Genomic DNA, 17,680 nt, shown 5'->3' on the forward strand with positions numbered 1-17,680 from the left:
AGGGCGCTGTGACTCCCACATGAAAAAGCTGGCCATGGGTTGTTTGAGAAAACTGCAGCAGGGGGGCTGGATTTGTGGCCCATGAGCCAGGGTCAAATTCCAGTAAGAAGCCTCCTTCCCTACTTGAAACAACCTTACGTGGTTTCAACTATTAATGGACATATGTTAAGAAAACTTGTGAATAAACATTGCCTGCATTTAACTAAACAAGGAACACAAATGATTAGGAATGTAAGTTTTAGCCCAGTAGCTCACTCTGAAGGCACTAGCATGTGTGTTCTGGCCCCATGGGATGCTCTTCTTAGGTTTCTCTCAGCTATGAGTGGTAAAGACCTAGGTAAATGTTTTAAAATATTAATTAAAAGGCAGCATTTCTTCTAAAAAATAATGCCATTCCCCTGGAAGTGACCTCCTTTCTAGTTATTAATACACTTTTTCAAAAAAAGCCTTTGAAGAGAAGTTGAGCCCAAGAATGGCAGCTTGAGATGCTGAGAGAGAAACAAGCCCCACTTTCAAGACAGGCAGGATGATGAAGCACATTTCAAGCCAGCAGATAGGCAGGACTCAGGTTACGGCATATGTCAGCCCTCCTCCAGCAGAATGTTTCTGCCTTAAAAAGCTCTGATGAAAACAGAGCAGAATGACTAATGAAGATAGAAGGCTCTGTAGGAAACACTACTCACATATGGAAGTCTTTCAAAGTCAGAGCAATTGGCACTCACATGTACGACACAGTCTCTAGAGTGAAGCCTTTGTTTTCCTTTTAAGCTTTCCCTAAACAAATGCTCACTTGCATAGGCCCCGTCCCTAGCACAAACCTGGCAAGCTCCCTGGTGACCCATGACAGAAAACCTGCTTCAGTGCAATGCTGGGGCTGTCCCAAATTACTCTCTGAAAGCCCCCTATGTAGTAAGGCTTTAGTGTTATCTGTGAAATAAATGAAGCTTTAAGACTGGAGGGAGAATCCGATCAGCTAGAATCTGATGGCTCTAGCTCTGCTGGCAAATGGCTGTTCCCACTTGGACAAATGAAGTACTATCACACAGGAAAATGTGTGAGGAATCGAAGTCTCTCTACTACTATAGAGGAGACAAAAAGTACCTTGGTGCTCTCTCGCGTGTCTTCAAAAAGTTCCATCTTGAAGAAGGTGCCGTTAAGGGAAACAGTGGAAGACGGCTCTGAGTCACGGAGTTCTGACAAGGTCAAAGCACTGAGCTGTTCTTCCAGGGAAAGGACGAGACCTTCACCCTTCAGTTCCATTGGATCCAGGGCCTGAACAAATAAAAAAGGACAGGAGCGGTTGGAAGTCAAGGCAGCAAACCTTGTTACTTGTTGATGATGTTCTGATAGTTTAACACTTCACAGACAAAATGTCTTGTCATTTGTCATCAGTAACTCCTCAAGACACCTTGATTAAAGTGTGATCTTGCAAGTGTTTTCACCAGATTAAAGATAAACCAAATGATGGAACTTTTTAAAGACTTGCCAGGCAGATGACATAATCATTCTATTTTTCCAAGCTAGAATATAGTTAGTTGAGATATTGATAATCAGAATACATTATTACAGCTCCTGAAATGAATAAAATACTCCTCTTAATTTTGGATGTGCCTCTATCCAATGTAGAGGCAACTTTTCAGTTTGTATAACTATCTGAGTTTTTATAACTGGAACCCATAACTCCAAGAATGCCTGAAAGCAGAAAACCCCAAGAACTAAATTAGCTTTATAACATTCTGAAGCAGCAGAGCATTCACAAAAGGCTTCTTTTTAAACAAAACGTCATTTTCCTTTCTTAAACAGTTAATCTTAAACAAAATAAACAATAGAAATACACTATTCTTGATGCCATAGGAATTATCGAGATTAATATGAAATAAAGCAAAATAAATAAGCCCCCTTTTCTCCAACCCACCAAAAAAACAAAAATAGAAAAACCAACACAGCATTTCCTTTGATCAAGCAGACTGGATTCCAGTTGCAGGAGAGTGAAACTGACTTCTTGGTGGCCCCTCTGGAGCACTACATGACAGCAGGCTGAGGGCTTTTCTTACCGACTTCAATAAAGAAAGATGACAGCAACACTGGCGGAGTCTCAGCAACTGGGACAGTATGTGGACGGTGCTGGATCTTGGTGAGTCTGCTGCCTCAGGGTGTCTAGGCTCCTCGGACCCAAACTCCAGTGCCACTTCCAAGAGGGAAGACAAGCCACAGGATGGTACAGGATTTAAAAGAGAAATAAAGAGAGAGCTGGGAACTACATGGAGCTACTTTAACCGTGTTTGATCTCAGACTCAATAATATAGTTATCACTCACTTCCATGCCAATTAGGCCAAATGAAATATCGGTTTTCCTTATACAACTACCTGCCTTTTAATAAAGCAGATTTAGGAAACCATTAAAAAGAAGTTAAATAAACATCAGATCTCATGTTCGCAGATCAGTAGATTTTACTCTGGTTTGAGGGTCTTAGTTAAGGTCAAATCTCTGATAACAAGGATTCATAACCTCACATTTCTGTGTTTTACTGAATCCAAATCCCCATTATCATCAGTCATATATATTTATGAGAGTTCTACAGCTTACCTCTATTGAATGGATTATTAGGGCTTCTTCCAGATTGGTTGCCTCCACTTTCATGCCTTTTTAGATAGGACTGCAGAGCTGACCTGCCTCAGATTAAAAAGAAAAAAAAAAATGCAGGTATAATGGTCACTAAGACCTGCTTAACTGTGCCTGCAGTGGGATCTTGACAAATTATATAAGTGGACTTGTTAAATGATGCCAAGCTCATAAGAAGTAATGGCCAAAGGTAATGCAAAAGAGTTATTTTAAAAAACCAATCTTTTAAAAAAAATAAGCTAATAAATATAAGGTGTAAAAGAAGAAAAAATATATTTACATTAGAAATGTAAATGAGAGGTACCAAATAGGAGACAGTAAATCTGGAATTCAGGGAAGGATAAGAGTTCAAGAGACAGTGCAAAGAACAGATGACACAAAGGATTAAAGTAGTCTCTTTAAAGTTCCAGTGAGATGCTGGATGACAGGTCAAATGTCGAAGAGATATCATCATTCAGTACAGCCCCATGAGGACCAGACAGATTGAGTATATGGTGACCACACCCTACGACTTCTATGCAAAGAAGTCAATGAAGAGTAGATTCAAAATGTTGCCTTCCATGTGTGTATGAGACAGAGGTAAGCTGGGGAGGGGAGAAGCAGAAAAATGGAGTAAAAAAAAAAAGGAATACAGATATCCAACTAATCAATAATGCCACAAATAAAGTTTGTGGAAATTTGACCTTCGACTCACTCCCAAGAAAAGACAGGAATAAAACAGTGTGTGTGAGAAGGTGCTTCTTTAATACACACACCTTGATCTTGCAAAAAACACATTGTAAACAGTCTCTTCATCTTCAGAAAGCTTTAAATGGTGCAACTGAAATTTACGCTGGGGCAGTATCACCTGGAAGAACAAACGAAAAAAAAGCTGGCATAAAGCTATACAAATTACCTATTACAGAACAAATTCCCCACATACTGACACTGCAGATCTAGTCAATCCCTGGAATGCAGCTTCCACCCTTTCTTAAACACAGGACTGCTCCAACATACAGTACAACTGGATTGCTGTGACACTAGGCAAGGAACTGCAACCCTGGGGCCTCCTCACAGGAGGATGGGAGACTCAGAGGCTCCTGAAGCAAAGCAGATGGCTGTTCAACCCAAGACAAGGACACAGTCATGCTCCTTCCCGGCCTCCCCCAGGGACAGGTATAAACTTGATTACCAAAGGTCTGCCAGTAGAGTCCAGCTGGTCTTTTGTTCTCCTCAGCAAAAGGCTCTTGGTTAAAATACTTAACCGTTCTCCTCCTTTCTTTGAGCCATTGTCAACCTGACTCCTCCACAGATTGAACTCATCAAATGGAGAGCAACGGAGAAACCTTTTTTGTTGAGGAAGAAGGGCACAGAATAGGGAAGGAGAAGTCAGGGAGAATGGAATAAAGGTTCAAAGTAAGATATAAGATGAAACACAAATCAGATTTTCTGTTATATCTGTCATCCAATCACTTTAAAAAGTGAATTTCATAGCAAACCTCTGCTGGACAGATCAAAAGGATGTAAGTCAATAACAAAACCACATTATAAAAATGTGAGTTTTCCTATTAACAACACTTACGTTGTCACAACAAGACATATAACCAACAGCTAGAATTTGTTCCTCAAGCTACAGGGGGTAAGAAAGAAATTTCACATCCTATTATGGCTGACTCGAATAAAAATAAGTATTTTATTTATTTTTAATTTTTTTCTTTAGAGACTGAGGTCTCACTCTGCCACCCAGGCTGCAGTGCAGTGGCATAATCCTAGCTCCCTGAAGCCTTGAACTCCTGGGCTCAAGCGATCCTCCTGCCTCAGCCTCTCGAGCAGCTGGGACCACAGGTGCACACCCCTGTACCTGGCTAATTTTTTAATTTTTTTGTAGAGGTGGGGTCTCATTTTACTGCCCTGGCTAATCTTGAACTCCTGGCTTCAAGCAGTCCTCCCACATCAGCCTTCCAAAGTGTGGAGATTACAGGTATGACCCACTGCACTCAGCCAAAAGGAAATAATTTAAAATCAGCATTCTTTTCTGTTTGCTTCAAAGAAATTGTAGTGCTGGCCCTAGACCATATGTTTTAAAGCAGAAGTAGCTGAAAACATTCACTGGACTCAAGAATAATTTAATTCAAGCTGTCCTATATGTTTGCATATTTATAAGGGCTGAATGTAATCAAAGTCCTATATCAACCAATCAACAGCTATTTTCTCATAAATATTTATTCTTTTGTCCTTTAAAGGTTGACAGGCTTGCCATCTGCTAAACAAGATAATCTGGCACATACTAAGGCTTTATTATGAGACATGAAATAATGAAGGGATACAGACAGGAGTCATATTTACACAATCACAAGAAGTTACTCACTTCAGCAGTGAATACATATCCAATAAGTTGTTTTGAATGGGGGTTCCAGTGACAGCCCAACGGGCACAGGCTTGTAGCTTACACACAGCTATGGATGTCTGCACTCGGGGATTCTTAACATTGTGAGCTTCATCCAATATGATTCGAGCCCAGGCTATTTGAAGCAAAGGTGTTGAGGTGCGCTGGAAGAATCACAAGTGAAATCTAGCCACAGTATGGGAAAATGTACATGTCCTCAAGGAAACAAGGGGAACTAGCAGCCAAGTATGGAGGACCCACCTTTACCTTTAAATTTGCTTAGATCAGGTACACTGAAATAAGAATTAAGAAACCTAAGAGTAAAACCTCTCAACTGGTTCAAATAAATAAGTCATTTGAGAGTCTCAGTCTTTGAACATAAGATGGCTAAGAGTAAAATGTTTTCAAATTTGAGTTTTCTTTTATTCTTTAAATCCACACTTAAGCAATGGCTGTAGACCAGGACTACACTAGGAATTGAACCTGCAAATTCACTCACTCAATAAAATATTTACTAAATTTACTAAAAATTTTCCAAAAGTCTACTTTTAGATGTGAGATGCTAAGCCAGATATAAAAAACAGTTCCTACCCTCAAGAGCTCAAAATCTAGCAGGGGAGAAAAACAAGTGTAAAGATAATTACAATATGATGTAGATACAGTAAGTCCCACTGTCTAATTCAATACCTGAAGTGGGAATCTGGCTGCTCTTGACGAGACAGCACCTGACCCATAGCAGATACTCAACGTCTGCTGAAGAAACAAAGCGCTACAACTTATGTAAGCACGAGGTGCTGACAGAGGCATTCAACCAAATTGGGGGAAGGTGGGAAGGGAGTGGTCCAGAAAAGATTCTTGAAGCAGGTTTAAAAAAATTAACCTGGGAGAAGCAGTGGAGGCAAAGCATTTCATTAGGAGGGAGAACAGACACAACGCTGTGACAGAGCATGGCGGGAACTACAGATCCCTTGGTATGACTGAACACGAGGTGCCCTGGGGAGGGGCAGGGTGTCAGAGAGATGAGCCACATACAGGTAGGGCAAGATCATAAAGAGCCTAATACGGCCGGGCGCGGTGGCTCATGCCTATAATCCCAGCACTTTGGGAGGCCGAGGCGGGTGGATCACTTGAGGTCAGGAATTCGACACCAGCCTGGCCAACATGGTGAAACCCCATCTCTACTAAAAATGCAAAAAATTAGCCGAGTGTGGTGGCGGGCACCTGTAATCCCAGCTACTTGGGAAGCTGAGGCAGGAGAATCGCTTGAACCCGGGAGGCGGAGGTTGCAGTGAGCCACGATCGCACAGTTGCACTCCAGCCTGGGCAACAGAGTAAGACTCTGCCTCAAATAAATAAATAAATAAATAAACAAAGCCTAACTACATCATGAAAAGAAATTTAGGGTTTATCCCAAAAGCAATGGAAAATCAGTGAGGAATCTGAAAATTTCATCACCTGTAAGTCAGAGTTGATTATAAGCCGGAGAGATGTTCTCTCTAGAGATCTCTCCAAATAAAGAAACCTGTGAATATCCTGTTGGGCTAAAAGGATAACATACGGAAAGATGAGTTCTTGGGATGACACTGTATTTTCAGAGTATAATTCCATGATAAAGCCTCTACATCACATAACTGAAGCTGCCCTGGACCCCCAGAAGACCCTCAGGTCTTCACAATTGTCACTTAGCCCCTGGCCCATTATAGCCCTATTATTTGCAACCCTTTTTTTCTGGGAAATAAAGGGAGGCAGGGAATGATGGCTTAAAATCAAAACACTAGTAGTAAAATGCTAGTCTGCACAATCAATATTAAAAATATCAAATACTCTAAAATAAAAATAGCAACCAGTGAGGCTTTTATATATTCAGGTGATCATTACCCCCACAAATACAATGTAGTCATCTTTCGTTCTAAAAGGCAGGTGAATCCTGTGGCATATGCTGACCTTTCTCACTGAGGTGGTTGTCTGGAATAAGGGCGATGGGATAGAGGAAAGAACAATTCCTTTCCACATGCAGATCATTTACTGCATTCCTGACCTCCAGGGAGGTCCTCTTGCTATCACAGAGGCTGTGAAACACTCCCATTAAACCATCTGTGACTCCAACTCCACTTCCCTGGCCACCCCCCAGCCTCACCTCCACACTGAGGTTTGCACCTGGGATCTCTGCCTCTTGCTTGTTTGTGGGAATCTCCTTGGCCACGAGGCTATAGGTAGTGATCACGATGTCATATGTAGAGAGGCTGCATAGACATAACAAAGAAATCAATAAATGGTCCCACTATAGAGTGACAATGAGAGGGACAGAGTAATCTTTCAATAAAAATGCCTACAAATGGAAGGACAAACAACAGAACTCATTAACTCGTGTCCTTAACACACACACACACACACTTTTGGAGGTAAATTTTACCCACTTGGTTTCCCTATCTTTTACCTCTGATCATTTACCACCTGCTCTCTATAGCTACCATAGCCTCCCTCTTACCATCCAGTGAGTCAGAAATAAAAATCTCTGGCCAGGATAATATAATACTTGATATGATCTGGCCAGAACAGAAAGTAGGATAGAGTTGGGAATTAACATTTAATCATGATTTGAGATGGATGACACCAAAGTCCAGGGGAGAAAGATACCCTCAGAGCACTGTTCACCTTATTTCAATGCTGCTTTCTTTCCACCACTCTATAATGGATTTGTGAAAATTCACTGATCTAGTTTGACATTAGGATATAAAAATACATGCTGTAAGCTTTCAGTGTATCTTGTTGCTTATACTTGTTACATACAAAGATTCTTAACGAGAAACACAAATCTTTTTCCAGTGAAGCTTAATATTGTGAGAACTTCAATAAATACTTTATTTATTTTTGAGACAAGGTAGGGTCTCACTCTATCCTGTCTCAAAAGTAAAGTAATAAAGTATTTATGGAAATAAAGTAATTAAAATTCTGCTAATCATAGATCAAGCCAAGTTTATATTAAAAGGGAAAAAATGATCACTTATAATTATCAGACTCAGCATCAGAAATGATATGATAGGTGAGTAACCTACCGTGGTCACCCAGGCTACAGTGTATGGGCGTGATCTCGGCTCACTGCAACCTCCACCTTCCAGGCTCAAGCGATTCTCCCATCTCAGCCTCCCAAGTAAATGGGACTACAAGTGCACACTGCCACACCCTGCTAATTTTTCTATTTTTGGTAGAGATGGGTTTCATCATGTTGGTTAGGCTGGTCTGGAACTCCTGACCTCAAGTGATCCGCCTGCCTCGGCCTCCAAAAGTGCTGGGATTACAGGCATAAGCCACCATGTCCAGCCCTAAGAGAACCCCAATAAATACTTTTGATAAAAATGATATGCCTGATTCAGAGAGGCAGCAGTGTCTGTAAGTTACCCTAGCATCATATAAAGAAGTGTAATTGAGAATGATTCTAATCGGTCAACTAGTACATTTTAAATACCAAACAAGTCATGCTCAAAGTAAAAATCAGGTGAGATTCAATTTATTTCTAACTAAAAATTTAGACCAAAGGCAGGCAACTCACAGTAATCTATGCCAGGGAAGGCCTGCAGGCCTGCCACTGCCACCCTGATACCTTTTGCCTGCAGAAGCGACTCTCAGTCATGAGAACTGGTGTGTCACAGACAGAGGGGCACCAATCTAACAACTTACTCCTGAAAGACTGCTGCCCTGTTCTTTAGGAGATAAAATATCCAGATTAGAGGCTGGGGAGAGAAATTACTTAGAAGCAAAAATAACTTTGTTCTCATCCTTCACTACAGCAGCCAGTATTCAATCTAGATCTTCACTTCGCTATTAAGAACAGAAAACAATTCCTTTAAAACCAAAAGACAAAGACTAGGACTAAGACTGTCATGTGGGGAAGCATTTTCTTTCCTCCTTTCTGAGCATTCCTCTTCAAGAATTTACAGTTAGCTCTAATCATCCTAAATTATTGAGTCTAAAGCATCTTAGATGGTTCATATATTAAAAAGTCATAAAAATATAATCAACCTATAGCAACTAATCATTAGCATTCTATCAAGATGCTGTGTAGAACTGGGCCGGTTCCATTCACACTACATACACCTGGAATGAGAAGTCCAGCAGCTGTGAGGGCCTTGCGAAACATCTCTTTTGACTAGGGGAATGCTGCTGCCACCTGACTGGCAGCTCAGGCATCTCAGGCCTCCTCACAGGGCAGCTTTCGTTGAGGACAATGACAAGGACACAGCAAAAGATCACCAATAGACCTCAGGATACAAGGCAAAGGCTGTATGGTGACGAGACTGAAGATCTGTCTTTGGCCTTCATGAATATGCTTCCTGATTAAGTGAAATCTCGGGAGGGGAGTAAAGGCCCACAGGCCCTTGAGCAGAGGTGCTGAATGGCCCCACAACTGCGTATCCCTGCACTTACACTCTGGCACGTGAATCCCGGTTTGGCCCATGGTAGAGATAGACTCTTAGTTTGTTGCTGTTCACCCGTTTCTCCACCTCATTTTTCCAATGATGGATCAGGGAGGCAGGACAGATGATTAGTGTTCCATGGGAAGTCAACTCAGAAGAGTCTTGAGAAGGGAAAAAAAATCAGTACCTAGTTACATACACCAAATGGCTTTTAACTTTTTTTTTTTTTTTTTTAAATATATGGAGACATGGTCTGGCTGTGTTACCCACGCTGGTCTTGAACTCCTAGGCTCAAGTGATCCTCCTGCCTTACCCTCCCTCAGTGGGATTACAGGCATGAGTCACCGTGGTTGACCGGCCTTTAACTTAAAGGCATTACCTCTTCCTCCTGACTGACTTTACTCCTTCAGTTAATATGTTTACCCACTGCTCTTATTTCTATACAGAGCCTACAGTGAAATAGGAAATGGAAGAAATGGTCTTTTATTTTTTATTTTATTTTATTTTTTGAGATGGAGTCTCGCTCTGTTGCCCAGGCTGGAGCGCAGTGGCCGGATCTCAGCTCACTACAAGCTCCGCCTCCCGGGTTTATGCCATTCTCCTGCCTCAGCCTCCCAAGTAGCTGGGACTACAGGCGCCTGCCACCTCGCCGGGCTAGTTTTTTGTAGTTTTTAGTAGAGACGGGGTTTCACCGTGTTAGCCAGGATGATCTCGATCTCCTGACCTCGTGATCCACCCGTCTCGGCCTCCCAAAGTGCTAGGATTACAGGCTTGAGCCACCATGCCCGGCCAAGAAAGGGTCTTTTAAACTGAAACATTTAATTACTTATTTTCTCCGCTAAAAGTACAGGCAGAAAGAGAGGCTAAATAGGGGCAGGAAAGTGGGTGGCACATGACCTCAGTGTGAAAAAGGAATGTGCTTTCAGAGTGGCTGGAGGTGAAAGCTGGATCATTTCCTAACTCCTCTTGAGTTGATTCATTATACAGGCGTATGGAGTATTGTTATATTTTCTGAAAAGCATAACTTACTGTATGTACTTCTACCTTAAAATTAAGTACAGAAACCTTTTTTAAAAAATAAGCAAACATTGGTTTGGAACCAATTAGTGATGATTTGTTTATACCATGGCCCCTCATTTCTGCGTGTGTATGCCTGTGCTACTCACACATGCTGCTACTACACACAAAGGAATATAGGACCCAGCTGCAACAGTGCTCATTAGAGGCCCTGAGAGCAGATGCCATCGATTTTTGATCTAAGCAACTGAGAACTGTACTCAAATACATGGCAACTTACATGTAGTATTATCTATACATAACATATTCAATCTTTAAAGTACTTGTAAAGTTCTTACTTTTTATTTAATTTCTTTTTAAGAGACAGTGTCTTGCTATGTTGCCCAGGTTGGCCTCAAGCTCCCAGGCTCAAGCGATTCTCCTGACTCTCCTCCCTCAATTGGGACTACCGGTGCATACCACTGTGCCTGGCTAAAGTTACTACATTTTAAAAACATTTGCTAAGATAGAAAGTGTCTATAATCTAGAACTTCTAGAATTTCAGAAACATGGAAAATAGCTTCCACTATAGTGATTAAAATGTGAATTTGTGACAGATCTTCCTTTAAAAAAATTAATTTGAATCTACCCTGTGGTTATTTCCCCAATATTTACAAAAATAATAATTATTGGCCAGGCATGGTGGCTCACACCTATAATCCCAGCACTTTGGAAGGCTGAGGCAGGATGATTGCTTGAGCCCAGTTGTTTGAGACCAGTCTGGGCAACACGGTAAGGCCCTATCTCTACAAAAAAATTAAAAAATTAGCTGGGTGTGGTGGTGCACACTTGTGGTCCCAGCTACTTGAGAGGCTGAGGTGGGAGGATCGCTTGAGCCCAGGAAGTTGAGGCTGCAGTAAGCTGTGTTCATGCCACTGCCCTCCAGCCTGGGCAAGAGAGCGAGATTCTGTCTCAAAAATAAGAATTATTATTATGCTTAAATTAAGTGTTCTGGAGCCTCACCTTTCTCCATAAAATTCTGCCTAGTTTATATTAAAAGTGAAAAAAATGATCACTTATAATTAGTATACTCAGCATCAGAAATGATATGATAGGTGAGTAATCTAATACTGATTTTCCAGTAGAATAATTAAATATGACCAAAGGTATCCTTTTTTAGCTGAAAACGTTCCCCTCTTGGGTGGCTCAAATGACGTAGGGAATGGCAGGCTATTAAGGCACTTCTGTCTACCATCTTTGGAGAGCCATGTCAAAGCTGTGCTTTTCTCCTTTTCTTTCTTTTTCTCTTGATTCTTCTGGGTCAGGATGAGTGCAATCATTGTCAGGGTTTTTCCTAAGCCCATATCATCCGCTAGAAAATAAAAGCAAAATTAAGAGAGTTAATTGCTTAGGGCAAAGAATCAACCCTACTTCAAGAGGAGAAACCACTGGCAGACATTTACCCGTTGTTCTCTCTGCTGTCAGTGCCACTCCAGTCACTACTCTGTGCCTACCTTAATGGCTCCTTTATCTTCCTTATTCAGCGGAACCCTAGCACTTGCTCTTTGAGATCTAGGTCCAAGACATTTACTATGAGTCTTGTAAAATTTAAAACTTACCATTTGAATCTTATTCTAGTCCCTATGTTATGGTGTTACCTGCACAATGTGCAGTATCTATTACAGTTTGATGATCTGTTACCTCCAAAAGTAAAAAATGTCCAGTAGATATATCCTACTACTTACTTTACCAGTACCAGAACATTCCTGGAGTTACAATAGCCTTCCATTCCCTTAACTTATTCATCAAAAAAGGACATAAATGAACATTTCTTCGGTACTGTCGTTGTACCAATCACTGAGCTTATCTAATTTATTATTCATACTCTACAGAGTACTGTTATCCTCATTTTAACAGACTGCAATCCTGACCCACTCAAAATAATCATTCTGCCGTAACAGAAGTAGAATGTCAGAGCATGGGCTTGGTTTTAATTCTGGCCCTGCTACTGTCCAGAAAAAGAATGAACATAGCAGGCCCCTAGGCCTGTCTGCTATCCTTTGAAAGGCCTGCTTACAAGGTTGCCTCTGGAAACTCGGATGTAAGGTAAGAGTTGATCACTCTGCCTAAATTGTTTTGTACAAACAATATGGTTTATGTTGAACACCTGCTTTCCTTCTAGGAGCAGGAAAACTTAGTATATACCAGGCTGAAGCCACCTATGTAACCAGACTCCAGTAAAAACCTTGGGCATTAAATCTCATTATAATGAGCTTCCTAGGAAACACTGAACGCCTGTTGTCACAACTCCCTGCTGGGAGAATTAAGCATATCCCATGGGACTCCACTGGGAGGATATTGGAAGCTTGTACCTGGTTTCCCCTGGATTTTGCCCCTGCGACTTTTCCTTCTGTTGATTTTGATCTATATCCTTTCACTGTAATAAATCATAGCTGTGAGTATGACCATATGCTGTGTCCTACTAGCAAATCATCGAACCTGGGGGTGGTCTTGAGGACCACTGACACAGTCACTTACTAGCCATAGTGGACATCTATCATGGCTTCTGAAAATTGAACACCTTAGAAAATTTTAGCCTGACAAGTCCCCAAAGCAGAGTGGAAAACTTGCTTTCTGGTTTCTGTTGCAGCTAAGGCACTAGCAATATGACCTAGCTCTATATATCAGATGTACTCATAAACGTCTTTAATTCAGGTATAAACAGCTTCAGAAAGAGATTCCCTATGAAATCCTTTCTGCAGGAAAGAGTGGTTATAGAAACAACTGACTTTGGGGTGGCACTAGTTGCCTCTAGCACTTGGTGAAGCAAAGGAGCTATGATGCTTTTTATAGACTACTGTTAGGCTGGGCGTAGTGGCTCACGCCTGTAATCCCAGCACTTTGGGAGGCCAAGGCGGGTGGAGCACCTGAGGTCAGGAGTTAGAGACCAACCTGTCCAACGTGGCGAAACCCCATCTCTATTAAAAATACAAAGAATTAGCCAGGCATGGTGGCACAGGCCTGTAATCCCAGCTACTCGGGAGGCTGAGGCAGGAGAATCACTTGAACTTGGGAGGTGGAGGTTGCAGTGAGCCGAGATCGCACCACAGCACTCCAGCCTGGGCGACAAGAGCGAAACTCCATCTCAAAAAAAAAAAAAAAACAAAGAGGGAGGCAATAGACTACTGTTTGTGTGTTGGCTGTAGCCATGGCTCCTGAAATTGGCCTCAAGCCTGGCACTCCATATCTCCCAGAGATTGTGGGGGCCGCCAAAAAATAAACTCCTCTATTTAATCAGCCAGTCAGCTTCTACTGCTGGCAACCAAAATCTTTGACCCTACAACTGTGTACTCTTGAACAAGTTGCGTAACACTTCCATGCTTCACTTTCATCATCTGTAAAATGAGGAATAATAGTACCTGCCTCATAGAGTTCTTGAGAGAATTAAATAAAACAACACTATGTGTTTAGCACAATGCCTAAGCATTCAATAAAGGCTGGCTCTTATAATACCACACTTACCCAGAATCCCTCCTTGTGGCTTCTGACTTTCCCGCCACAGTAACCAAGCCAATGCCTGCTTCTGGTGTAGTAACAAAGGGACCTGACAAAAGTAATAACCAAATGTTAAGCATAAATTCCTAATGAGAGGCTACGCCAAGCCTGGCTACACCAACTCTACACTCTACTCTTGTTTTCTGCAAGTGATCCCCTCAGTATTCTAATTGTCCTCATGTAGACCGTTCATTTCACCTTGAAGTCCTTAACAGCACCCTCTTAATAGACATGCCTAACATTAGATGCAACCATACTGTCCTGGTCTGCCCCTGTTTGTTTTGGGTTGCATCTAATGTTCGGCAGTTCTACTAAGAGTCCCCCTACACCCCAAGTGAGAGTACTGATTTGTCTGCTTAATCAGTCAAAATCCATCTCTACAGCTTTTTTTTTTTTTTTTTTTTTTTTTGAGACAGTCTCGCTCTGTTGCCCAGGCTGGAGTGCAGTGGCGTGATATCAGCTTACTGTAGCCTCCGCCTCCCAGGTTCAAGCAATTCTCCTGCCTCAGCTTCCCAAGTAGCTGGAATTACAGGTGCATGCCCGGCTAATTTTTGTATTTTTAGTAGAGATGGGGTTTCGCCATGTTGGCCAGGCTAGTCCTGAACTCCTGGACTCAAGTGATCTGCCTGCCTCGGCCTCCCAAAGTGCTGGGATTACAGGTGTGAGCCCCTGCACCCAGCTCTATGCTTTTAACCAAGACCTGTGACCCTACTTTCAGCAGCCATTACATTGGCATTTCATCATTTCCTCATTATCTCTTAAATTTGCCTCTCCTTTCTGCAGCCAATGTCCCAGTCTGCACTGCTGGTCATAAATTTCAATAGCCCTTTGACCAGAGTCCCCCTTCTAGTCCTTCTGTACTCCAGTTTACCTTGTACTTTGTGAGAAAAACTAATCCTCATCGGCCATCCCTGCTTAAATGCTACAGCGATTCTACACTATATCTTGAGCTATTCAGATCTAATCCTTCACCAACGCCAGGCTCCTACTCAGTAACATCACCTGCTACTGCTGGCTCAGGTACTGATGACACCTGATCACCACTTCTGAATACCAATCTCTTTATCTTCCCACTAGTCACCACTCCTCTAATTGTGGTGTTTCGTTCCTTTCCTCTCTGCTATCTAAAGGCTTTCAATTCCTTTAAGGCACAAAGTAGGCAGACAACAAATAACCACTGACCTAGAGTGATGTTTCCTTTATTCTGAATCCCTTTTGTACTTTATAGTATATTACAAGGTACAACTTATTTCTGTCTTAAAGCCTTTGCTGTTTTATATATATAGTATATGTATTTTCACCCCAACTAGTTCATTACAAGCAGCAATTTTTTTTTTTGGGGACGGAGTCTCGCTCTGTCGCCCAGGCTGGAGTGCAGTGGCCAGATCTCAGCTCACTGCAAGCTCCGCCTCCCGGGTTTACACCATTCTCCTGCCTCAGCCTCCTGAGTAGCTGGGATTACAGGCGCCCGCCACCTCGCCCGGCTAGTTTTTTGTATTTTTTAGTAGAGACGGGGTTTCACCGTGTTAGCCAGGATGGTCTCGATCTCCTGACCTCGTGAACCGCCCGTCTCGGCCTCCCAAAGTGCTGGGATTACAGGCTTGAGCTACCGCACCCGGCCCCAAGCAGCAATTCTTTCACATTCTTGTGGCACCTACCAACTCAACAAATGGATCCTTTACTGCTACAGAAATATGTAACTTTATGACTTTTTTAAAAAAGGAGTTTTGTTGTTATTGTTTGGCCATTAAGCATAAAAGGAGAGGATTCTGCAAGGGAAGGCATTCAAGCATCTATCTGTAGGAAAGGTATCTCAGAAAGTCTCTCTGTCAGCAGTTTCATGGGGCTGCTGGAGCACTGTCGTAGGGGACTGCACCGGGAGTCTTCCCTGGCTCACCTTCAGCCCAGCGGGATCTTCTGCAACAGCCGTCTCACCAGGACATGACTCAAGTGAGCGATGCAGCTGATCGATGGCTTCACTTGTGATTTTCCACACTGCGTGAACGTGATCTTGGTTTGCATGGCGTGCGTACAAATAGGTGTTACCTAAAAGATGTCACAAGCATGTTTTTTTTATCCCTTTAGAGTGAACTTAGCTAGAAATGGCCCTGTATCTATTTCTTACCCTCCTTGTTAACTACTCTCCTCAACTTTCCACTTCTCTAAGAGTTCTCTATTGGGAGGCAACTGGCTTTTGCTTTTCTAGTCACTGCCAGCCAACCCAAGTTCCTATTTCCTGATCAGTCTCCTGTCAACTGATCCTATTACACATTTCAGGCTCTACTTGGAATCTTCATTCTGCAGTTACCTCTGAATTCAAAGTTGCCTAGAAAGTTCAGGAAGGAAACACTTAGCTAATAGGGTGTTATTGCTCTCTGTGGATCTATTAGTCTTCAGTCTTGACTCATGTCTCTCCTCAGTCTTACACACACTTACATACACATACACACACACTCTCCTCGGTCTTACACACACTCTCCTCGGTCCTACACACACTTACATACACACACACTCTCCTCGGTCTTACACACACTCTCCTCGGTCCTACACACACTTACATACACACACACTCTCCTCGGTCTTACACACACATACACACACACTCTCCTCGGTCTTACACACACATACACACACACACTCTCCTCGGTCTTACACACACATACACACACACTCTCCTCGGTCTTACACACACATACACACACACTCTCCTCGGTCTTACACACACTTACATACACATACACACACACTCTCCTCGGTCTTACACACACTTACATACACACACACACTCTCTCCTCGGTCTTACACACACATACACACACACACTCTCTCCTCGGTCTTACACACACATACACACACACACTCTCTCCTCGGTCTTACACACACTTACATACACACACTCCTCGGTGTTACACACACACACACACTCTCCTCGGTCTTACACTTACATACACACACACTCTCCTCGGTCTTACACTTACACACACACACTCTCCTCGGTCTTACACACACTTACACACACACACACTCTCCTCGGTCTTACACACACACTCTCCTTGGTCTTACACACACATACACACACACACTCTCCTCGGTCTTACACACACAGACACACACTCTCCTCGGTCTTACACACACATACACACACACTCTCCTCGGTCTTACACTTACATACACACACACTCTCCTCGGTCTTACACATACTTACATACACACACACACTCTCCTCGGTCTTACACACACTTACATACACACACACACTCTCCTCGGTCTTACACACACTTACACACACTCTCCTCGGTCTTACACACACTTACACACACACTCTCCTCGGTCTTACACACACACACACACACTCTCTCCTCGGTCTTACACACACTTACATACACACACTCTCCTCCGTCTTACACACACACACACACTCTCTCCCCTCGGTCTTACACACACATACACACACACTCCCCTCGGTCTTACACACACACACACACACTCTCCTCCGTCTTACACACACACACACACACACACTCTCCTCGGTCTTACACACACTTACATACACACATACACTCTCCTCGGTCTTACACACACTTACATACACACACACACACTCCCCTCGGTCTTACACACACACACACACTCTCCTCCGTCTTACACACACACACACTCTCCTCGGTCTTACACACACTTACATACATACACTCTCCTCGGTCTTACACACACTTACATACACAC

The 17,680-nt window shown here is 42.6% G+C and overlaps 1 protein-coding gene across 2 annotated transcripts in view; it reads right to left on the bottom strand.

The window, feature by feature from the left end:
• Positions 1-17,680, bottom strand: part of TTF2 (transcription termination factor 2) — a 46,887-nt gene that overhangs the window by 11,376 nt on the left and 17,831 nt on the right. For both annotated transcript variants that reach the window (XM_037998043.2, XM_007977423.3), the window contains exons 8-18: positions 15,852-16,000; positions 13,922-14,003; positions 11,652-11,771; positions 9,414-9,564; positions 7,126-7,231; positions 4,971-5,152; positions 3,795-3,948; positions 3,379-3,470; positions 2,588-2,670; positions 2,055-2,188; positions 1,102-1,272 (exon numbers count right to left, since the gene is read on the bottom strand). In XM_037998043.2, coding sequence (XP_037853971.2) covers positions 1,102-1,272; positions 2,055-2,188; positions 2,588-2,670; positions 3,379-3,470; positions 3,795-3,948; positions 4,971-5,152; positions 7,126-7,231; positions 9,414-9,564; positions 11,652-11,771; positions 13,922-14,003; positions 15,852-16,000 — 1,424 coding nt within the window. The remainder of the gene's footprint in view (positions 1-1,101; positions 1,273-2,054; positions 2,189-2,587; positions 2,671-3,378; positions 3,471-3,794; positions 3,949-4,970; positions 5,153-7,125; positions 7,232-9,413; positions 9,565-11,651; positions 11,772-13,921; positions 14,004-15,851; positions 16,001-17,680) is intronic.

This window comes from Chlorocebus sabaeus, chromosome 20 (genome assembly GCF_047675955.1).
Source record: "Chlorocebus sabaeus isolate Y175 chromosome 20, mChlSab1.0.hap1, whole genome shotgun sequence".
Classification (NCBI taxonomy): Eukaryota; Metazoa; Chordata; class Mammalia; order Primates; family Cercopithecidae; genus Chlorocebus; species Chlorocebus sabaeus.